Raw genomic sequence first — 9307 nt, forward strand, 5'->3', positions numbered from 1 at the left:
GTCCATACTCCTCCAATCAGCGAATGGACTGGCCTTGGGTTTACTTGCACCTTGAAATACTCGAAATTCAACTTCAGATGCACCCGCGAAGTGCGCCGAGGCTGAGCAATTGTAAAGGAAATTATTGGTTGGCAAGACATGACCGACAGTGAAGATCGATAAATAACTCAGATTATCAAAATCTTATCACTGGGCGCAGCAGGTAAGGTATCTGAATATACTTAACTTTTTTGCGTAAGAAGGAAACCGCTTGAATACATTGGAAATTGTGCACGTGATTAGCTATTAGCGGCGAATAAAATAAAATGTGTGGATGTATGGGGCGAACTACTGAGCGTAACTAAAGATGGGGGAGAATGGAAAGTGCACATAGAAATATGCAATCATGGATTGCGAATGTCAAATTACTGAGCATTATTTTTTGATAGAGCTTAGGTTATATCTTTAAGCACAAATAGCATGGACGTGGTCTGTAGTAAAAAGAAAAAGTTTGAATTGAAATAGAACAATGCCCATCTATTAGGTAGACCAGTGTTCTGTACATAGAAGGCCAGATCAGATGAAATCAGCACAAGAGTAATTCAAACCACCCCTTTTACAGCAGCACATCTCTACCCTCTTCATCCAGCATTGGTATGTTTTGCAATTGCTGTGCATCTGCCGCTGGGATTGTAGCATGTAAACCAAGCACAGAATAACTGCTTAGAAAACTGTCTGCCAACACATATGGTATAAGGGCACTGGTTCACTGGAGTGTTTCACAGTTGTCAAATAATTCCTGCAGGGATTTGTTTAGTGTCCACTGCCATCAGTGGAGGAAAACCGATGGTGGGATTGACTACGATAGAGAAGATGAGTATTGTGTGTGCCTGCAGAAGGAATGAGAAGTTTCTCATGGGATGTATGTATGCTGTTGGGTGAAAAGGCCTGGTGTTCCCTTAGGACCGTCTCAGAGATGGAGGAGAAGCCTGGCAGCCCCATGGCTGTGAGGACAGAGAAGCAGTCGCAGAGCATCCTCTTCACCTACTTCCAGGGCGACATCAACAGCGTGGTGGACGAGCACTTCTCCCGCGCACTCAACAAGGCCAACAAGCCCAAGGACCTGACCACCAAGAACAAGAGCAGCCGACGGATCCCCAAAACTGGTGAAGGGCACGCACACATGCCTGCACACAAGCACGCAGATACAGGAACACGCACGTGTGTGTGCGAATATAAACATAGACACAAGTAAATGCATCCACATGACTTATCCACACTGGCAAACAACAGTCAGCGATACAGTTATTCGACTACTCTGTACAGTGTCTTTCTGACTGTTTCCAGTAAAAGAAGACCAGCCTGCTGAAAAAACAAACCAAGCTAGATTTTGAAACAGCTGGTAGCTGATCATTTCAAGCTAGTCATAGCTGGATTTTACACCAGGGTATGCCAATGAAATAGAAAAGGTGACATTTATTTGTATGCGCTATAGAAATGAAATTGAATTGAATTAAATTGTATTTGTATTTCTTCCAGAAGCACTGGGCCCTCCTCCTGCCTCGGCCCCAGCTCCAGGTTCTGGTCCAGCCCCGGCGCAGTGGGTTTTCCCAGCCTCTGCCTGGCCCGAGGCGGACTTCCCCTCCAGCTCTGCGGGACGGATTCAGCTGTCTGCGGCAGATGACCTGCACTCACCCCAGAGTGTGATCGCCAGCCCCAACGGCCAGCCGCCTGCTCTGTGGCCCTTCTCTCCTCGGCCTGGCTCCGGTTTCGGGATCCCCGGGATGGTGTACTCCCAGCCTGTGTCCGCTGAGGGGCCTGGGGCTTCCGAGAGGCAGTACAGTTCCTTCCTCAACCTGCTACACAGTGACCGGCCAGTGGGAGGTGCCTCAATGGGCTCTGCTTCAAAACCAGAGCTCACTCAAGCCTGGAGCCCGTCTACTGGATTCAGAGAGCCTCTGGGACCTGGAATCAGCCTGGATGGTACCACTCAGTTTTTTGTTCTCTCCTGCTATGATAATGTCTTTACCATAACAACTTTCAACATACACTTTACCATTCAGTACTGACACCTGCCATGACAACACCAACTTTACCATTCAGTACTGACAGCTGCCACGACAACACTGACTTTGCCATTCAGTACTGACAGCTGCCATGACAACACTGACTTTGCCATTCAGTACTGACAGATGCCATGACAACACTGACTTTACCTTTTAGTACTGAGAGCTGCCATGACAACACCGCCTTTACCATTCAGTACTGACCCTTGCCATTACTATACAAAACTACATTTAAAAATAGATGCAAATTTAAACTGAATCCTAGGTACCACTAACATGTATCCAAAAATTAGTATGAAATTATATTTTAATGATGCTTATTTTTGTCTTCCGAGATTACTTAATTGCAATGTTATGGATGTAAATATGAACCTGTTGATAGCAGGCTGGCCTACTGTAGGATACAGTAGATGTGAAGCTCTCTGTAGATTCTGGCTCACAAGGAAAGAAGGACCAGCAACCTTCTGGGCTTTAGTGATATCAGAAGGAAACCTTCTCTTGGGAAAGAGATGGCTTGTGGCATTCTTACCCCTAAAAGTACATTTTGTTTTATGCTTTATTCTAGGCAAAGATGGATCATTATTATATGGCAAGAATTATTAACAGCTTGGGGAGAGCATACTGACACCATCCGATATATGTGAAACGATGAATCTTTTATATTCACTCAATATGTCAGCATGTGCATTTTTCAGAAGCAGACGGTGAAACTGAACAGGAATGTAATTTGGCTCAGCCCAATGTTACTGTTTGCTGTACTCTCCCTTAATCTATTTTAACTTTAATTCTGAGTTTTGATAAGAACAGAGGAATGTTGATTTGAGGGAGGTCTTGTATTTATTGATTTGTGTCGAGTATGTAGGTTTAACAGACTGCTTTCTTTTGCTCTTATAGGAATACAAGGGTCAGAAAAGAAGAAGGATTTGTACTGGTACTGAAAATGACTGACTGTGCTGACAGAACAATGAGACGGTCCGTAATCCAGGGCTTCACAGCAGAGTGCCCATACTATTAACACGGAAATCACATACTCTATCTCTATGGAGCTAACATAAACCAGAGGATTGCTAACCTGGGCAAAAACAACAATCATTACTGTGCAATACTCAGTACTTAAGATGTGTTGCACATACCTGACTGGCAATTCTTTACTGAGGTTAGCTACCAGGAAGAATGGTCACGCCTACTTATCAGGTACTTGCTCTGTTGTTGTGGTGTGGGAGAACCTGTTTGAGAACTGGCTTGTGACACAGAGAGTTACTGTACCAAAAGATGGAGGACAATCAAAATGCCAGCAGTGCTGCGCTGCAGAGAAATCAGGTTTTTCCACCCTTGGGGGCCAGAGAGAGAGAGAGAGAGAGAGAGAGAGAGAGCTACATGTCTTCTTTTGAAAGATATTCCACCCCTAAGGTTTCTGATCCAACAAGGCATGTCTTACATGAAAACATGAAGGTCAAAATTATAGGTGGGAAACCAGAAAATATCAGAATCGTGAAAAGATGGCAAGCATCACAAAAATGGCATTATTTTTACAGTTATTATGGCCGAATTCAGAAGGACATATTGGGACACTGTGACAGTTCATGTTTTGTCTTACTGAGATTTCCTTTCTGTGCTCTATGATTATCTTTTGTATCTTTTGTTCACGTAAAAATTTTTTTGAAGAAAAAGGCATGCCTTGCGAGGTATTCTTCGAGGTGATTAATGCACAGCATAGTCATAAATAATGTTCGTAATGTCGCAATACATTGGAAGTCATGTCAGTGGTTGGCAGCTTACAATTTGTTGCAAAATTATGGCAACATATTGAAGTTTCTATTATATTTCAGACCTTAATGAGTTTTCTATCTTTGTGAACGAGTGCTGCTTGCCCACCCTCTACTCCTTTACCTTTGTGATTGGTCAGTATAAACCTGGGTTTCACATGTACACGAATAAGCAATAACAGACAATTGTGTATGTAAATAGAACATTGTAAATGTAATTTGGTGTAGGGTCTGCTTCATGCTATGTTTGATATTGTATGACCCTGAACCTAAAAGATTCATTTGATTATGGTGTTAATATTAGAGGGCATTATTATATGATATGAAGTGGCAGGTTCACATACATACCGTTTGAAGATATTGGTTTATCAACTGTGTTATATTCTGCTATTCTGTAATACCCAGGCTACTCTAGAGAGAGAGAGCAACCATTTTCTGTATATTGGTTGGGAGGGATAGTTAGCCTAACATTACAGGTTAACTAACAAGTATATTATGGTACATTAAAGCATAATTCACTGACTTCTGCTGAATGCATTCTTTAATGATAATCAACATCCCAGCATAAAGTAATATGCAAATATATTTGAGTTTTCCTTTTGCAGATCATTTCCCCTTTCGATTCCCAATATTCCTTACTTGAACTATTGTTAATGATTTAATAATTTGTAATAACTGCTGTAACAGTAGTTTAGCAGTGTAGCAGCCATAATTTACAGGATGTATATGCATGTTCCTCTGTAAAGCACATAAACAGCATATCTGTGCAAGGGCCTCTTACTCACACTATGGAGCAATGCATATTCACACAGTAACAGTGTTTGAGTCATCTTCTCATGCCTGTGAGCAGTGCACCACCTTGTGTCTAAAGACCAATCTGAAAAAGAAAATATTGCCAAAGAAAAACAAGATTTATATTTTAGAATCCAGTAACTCTTGTTCGGTTGTCCTCATTCCTGGTATTTATAATGTGCATTTATAATGTGCATTTTATCTTAATCTCAATTTTTGTTAGTTGTAGAGGATTTAGGTCAGCATTCCCCACTCATCACTTGAAGGTTCACGCTTCTGAATGCTTTGAAACCAGCCGTTGACTAATTGGAATAACAATTTTATAATTCCCTTCTTAAGTATAAACAACTTAGACTTGGAGTGAAATACAGAAGAGCTGTGTATCTCCAGTGAATGTTGGTGATAATGATACATATTTTAACATAATGTTTAATTATATTCTTTAAATTATAAAGAGAAGAGGCAACAATATTTCAGACTTGGTTGGCAGATTTAGGTTTTGCTGTCACTGAGCGAATAAAAGTCAGTTGGACTGTTGCTGTATTTCAGTTGAATCTCTCTAATGGAAATACTTAGTTACAGTGTTTTATGCAATCACAGCAACAAACTCATGCATTTAAATAATCGCAGGGTCCCAATCATCACCAATTATGTGCTTTGGATACGTTTCAGGATATAGGATTTTAGACTCCCCTTGTCACCATTTGGCTCATCACATTGTTCCTCAACAACTATACTGCAGCACTGAAGCTAACTATTAACAACCTGTGATGGAAAGGAGCATTTCTGCTCTGGCCTTGGCCAAATTCAGCAGTGTTGCACAGAAAATAAGGTTTGTAATTGAGGCTATTAAGCTAACATACGGGATACAAACGAGGCTACCTTGTTTGGATATGACATAATTACCAATAGCGCAGTTTTTCCACAAACAGTCAACATAAAACATGACATATTTAATCTCTGTCCAGGTTAAATGCAGTTCAGCAGAGCTTAGACCCCTGAGGTTTTTGCTGTGCACAGACCTTGGAAGGACTTTGCTTTAGTGCAACACTGTGGAAGCATGCCCCCCCCACCCCAAATTTGCTTGCTCACCAGGGACCAGTGACTGTTTTCTAGATCACTGGACACACAAGATCATAGGAGAGTTAGTGAGGTCAGAGGAAAGGCTCATCTCTTACTGATGGTGGGAAGTTTAGGGCACCATAGAAGTGCACTTTAGTGAACTCTGGCTCACTAAAACCCAGCCCTCAAGCTGTGTTAATCTGCCACGGACTCCTGGTCACACAGGGCCAAGGACGCTGCCTACATAGACATAACATTTTCTGAAAAACAAATAGTACCTCCCTTTCAACAAAGACTTTAGTTATGTATTTCTACTGTAAAGTTGATGAAGTACGTCACGGCCTTTATGTATGAATTGCTGTTGGAAAGATTAATTGCAGCAATTTACGCTTTTATAATTCTGGTTAAACAATGCGAAAAAATGTCCTTCATTGGAGATCGACCTGGCTCCCCTTCTTTCAAGGAGAAGAGGCGCTGGAGGTAATTTCTTGTAATGCTGGATAAGCACAATTCCCACAATGGAGGCTATAGAGTTAATCTGTTTCAGCTGAAGTGTTTCAGCAGTGAAAGTACACCCAAGAATTGAACTTTACCCCGGGTGTGTGCAGTTGCTCGCAGACAAGAAATCTGTGTCAAGACCTTTAGATTTGAAGGTCACCTCAGCACTGGCTGGACAAAATCTACATCAAATCTGAACGGCAGAGCAAAAACAACTGACTGATAAAATACCCACAATAGGGGAGGGTGTTGTGTGGGGAGACTAGAATGTCATGGTGTCCCTGGTTGGAATGGAGCTGTCTGTCAGAAACTGTGTTTTCAGGGAATTTTGGGATTGAGTTTCTCTTCCTCTCTCAAGCTGTCTTGAGAGAGCAAGAGAACTTCATAACCTGCCGACCTGTGAATTAAGTGGGTGGTGGAAGGGATGGAATGGCCGGCCTGGTAAGCATCATGTCGGCGTGGGATGATGGGCCTGATGTCTGCAGCTCATGAGCTGGTGGAAGCTAGCTGGTCGGAGGTTATGTATTTAATGGGTAGAGCGGCTAGATTGTGTCACGTAGGCCCACACAGTGCATCTGGGTGAGATGCGCTCATGTGCAGATCCTTTGTTATGGGAGAGGTCCACCGCAGAGCTCACAGATTCCTCTCCCACGCTGGCTTCACACATCTCTGCCTTCACTGGCTTCTGGCTCCACTACCTGAGCCAACACTATGCTGTGTGTGTCTGCACCTATACTCAGTGAGCACTTTTTATTAGACTTATTTTTTGCTGTAGCTGCAAAACTTAAGCCACTTAAGTGGTTTAATGCATTGTGTGTTCATACCACTGTTGTAATGTGTGGTTTTTTGCATTACTGTCACCTTCCTGTCAGCTCTCACCTGTCTGACCCTTCTCCACTGACCTCTCTCCTGGGAGATCAGCAGTTTCTGAGATATTGATGGTTCCCCCCTTTCTGACATTTGGTCTGAAAAACAGCTGAACCTCTTGACCATGTCTGCATGTATTTATGCATTTAGTTGCTGCCACATGATTGGATGATTAAATATTTCCAATAACAAGGTGGTGTCCAGGTCTACCTAATAAATTGCTGAGTGAGTGCATGTATATGCATCTGTGTAATTGTATATGCATATCTGTGCGTATGGCTGTGTGTGTGGGGCGATCGATGCACTTGAGACTTGCCAGCTGCACCCCCTTCCACCGCCTACACCCACGTCTTTTTGAATGGCAATAAGCTAGAGACAGACATGCCTACTGTGGATTCTGATATGACAAAATGCTTTTATGAGGTGTGTGTGCTAAAATCTATTCCATAATGCCTTCCAGTAACCATTAAAGCATTCAAGGAACACAAGCACCTCCTACACACAGCTTTTGCGCTAAAAACGTGTTGCATCTGTGTGCCGCTCATAAGAAATTCAAACTACCTTTGCATTGTGGGGGTCATTCACCCACAATCTGTCAGGAATGCATAGCAATTTATTTAAAACCCCTCCACTAACTTCCTATACAACTGCATTCCCATGCTGGTGATGTGGGGTGGACTCTGTGTTCTGGTTTAAGGCATAGGTTAATGGGGGTCATAACGTTTTCCCTCGCTTTTGAAAGACAAATAAGGATGTCAAAAGAGCAAGACTGAGTGATTGCTTTTGAATTCCATCAGCAGAAATGATAAAAGAAAGTACATCCCCTCCTGTTTCATATTTGCCTGAAAAGGAAACTTCCTGCAGTCAATATACACTCAGTATATTATATTATATATCAGACCACTTTATTAGGTATACCAGTACACCAGCTTGTTGATGCAAATATTTAATCTGCCAATCATGTGGCAGCAACTAAATGCATAAAAGCAGGTGCCAGGCAGGTTTGAATATCTCAGAAACTGCTGATTTCCTGGGAGAGAGGTCAGTGGAGAAGGGTCAGACAGGTCAAAGCTGACAGGAAGGTGACAGTAATGCAAAAAACCACACAATACAACAGTGGTATGAACACACAATGCATCAAACCTCATTGGTACCACACAGGTTGGTTTGAGTATCTCAGAAATTGCTGATCTCCTCTCTTTCACACACAACAGTCTCTAGAGTTTGCAAAGAATGGTGCAAAAAACAAAAAGCATCCAGTGAGCAGTAATTCTACAAGCTATCAGAAGGCTGTTGACTAGCTAGCTGCTGTTTGCTGCATGCTGCTGGTCATGTTTCAGCATGACCCAGTGACATTGGAGGCCCCTTCTCCATCCCCTCTCCTGTCTGCTTAAGAAGATACAAGGCCACAGATGGAAGAACAGCCACTGCCATAGGCCTGCTTGTGGATTATTGATGCCCTCTCACTAATTTTAGCGCCCTCCATCTGCTGCTGCTTGAGTTGCGCTCCAAATAGGAATGAGGACCAAAAATGAGGCAGAGCCCCCCACAAGTCCTGCTGCGCTCCTCTCTTCAGCACCTCTCCTTTACCGGCTCTCCTGCTGAAGGGAGGCGAGGTAATTAAGTCTGTGTCCTGGGGAGAGGGGTCTGGGTGAGGATTAAATGAAGCTGCATGGAGCTTCCATCTTTCCCGCTGCGTCAGGGGCGGCTCATTGTCCCTGGCAGCGCGGCCCTTTCCACGTCCTTGCCAGGTCGCCTCTATCCAGAGCAGGACACACTTTTGGGACATGACAGAAATGCCTCTCGGAGGTCTTTTATCCTGCGGGGCATGTAAAATATGTCTCTGCCATCCCTCTTTTGGTATCTCAGCATGGTTCCATGCCATCTGCTATTATTTCCGAACGCTGGCCTAATGAACTCTCGAGGCCTGCCCCTCTTCTCACTCACACTTTTGGCACACAATGGCGTGCTAGGTCTGTAACCTTTGTTCATAAGAACTTTCCTGGACAGACACCTTCTCAGTTTTAATAGGGTCTCTCAACACCTGCCTTCATAGTTGTAACTGTGCATAAGAAACCTTGCCTTGTAGTTCTCAGCTGGATGTCTGCAGAGTTTCTGCAGTGCCATTGTAATGCTGGTATAGTACGGCAACAACGTAAGTCCTACCATTGCCCTTAAGCCGCAGTTCATGCCTACGAACCACCATTTTTCATCTCCTGCATAATGAACCCTCCTGCTCCGCTGGGGGGAGGGAACACCCAGGATGTGATTTATTAC

General features: G+C 43.2%; 1 protein-coding gene across 3 annotated transcripts; it reads left to right on the forward strand.

The window, feature by feature from the left end:
- The first annotated feature begins 76 nt into the window (after nt 1-76).
- si:ch73-52f15.5 (uncharacterized protein LOC100150557 homolog) lies at nt 77-4333 on the forward strand. 3 transcript variants are annotated; one of them, XM_061250143.1, is made up of 4 exons: nt 77-202; nt 926-1145; nt 1519-1962; nt 2940-4333. In XM_061250143.1, the coding sequence occupies exons 2-4, from the start codon at nt 956-958 to the stop codon at nt 2981-2983; spliced, it is 678 nt and encodes a 225-aa protein (XP_061106127.1). In that variant the 5' UTR covers nt 77-202; nt 926-955; the 3' UTR covers nt 2984-4333. The 3 variants fall into 3 exon arrangements, with proteins under 3 accessions (XP_061106127.1, XP_061106129.1, XP_061106128.1); XM_061250145.1 differs by having other exon boundaries at nt 1522-1962; XM_061250144.1 differs by having other exon boundaries at nt 78-202; nt 943-1145.
- Nucleotides 4334-9307: the final 4974 nt, after the last annotated feature.

This window comes from Conger conger, chromosome 7 (assembly GCF_963514075.1).
Source record: "Conger conger chromosome 7, fConCon1.1, whole genome shotgun sequence".
Classification (NCBI taxonomy): Eukaryota; Metazoa; Chordata; class Actinopteri; order Anguilliformes; family Congridae; genus Conger; species Conger conger.

Coding starts and splice junctions, on each gene's coding strand:
- si:ch73-52f15.5 (XM_061250143.1), top strand. CDS start 956: ATGGAGGAGAAGCCTGGCAGCCCCATGGCTGTGAGGACAGAGAAGCAG. Junction 1,146..1,518: donor CCGACGGATCCCCAAAACTG/GTGAAGGGCACG, acceptor TATTTCTTCCAG/AAGCACTGGGCCCTCCTCCT. Junction 1,963..2,939: donor ACCTGGAATCAGCCTGGATG/GTACCACTCAGT, acceptor TTGCTCTTATAG/GAATACAAGGGTCAGAAAAG.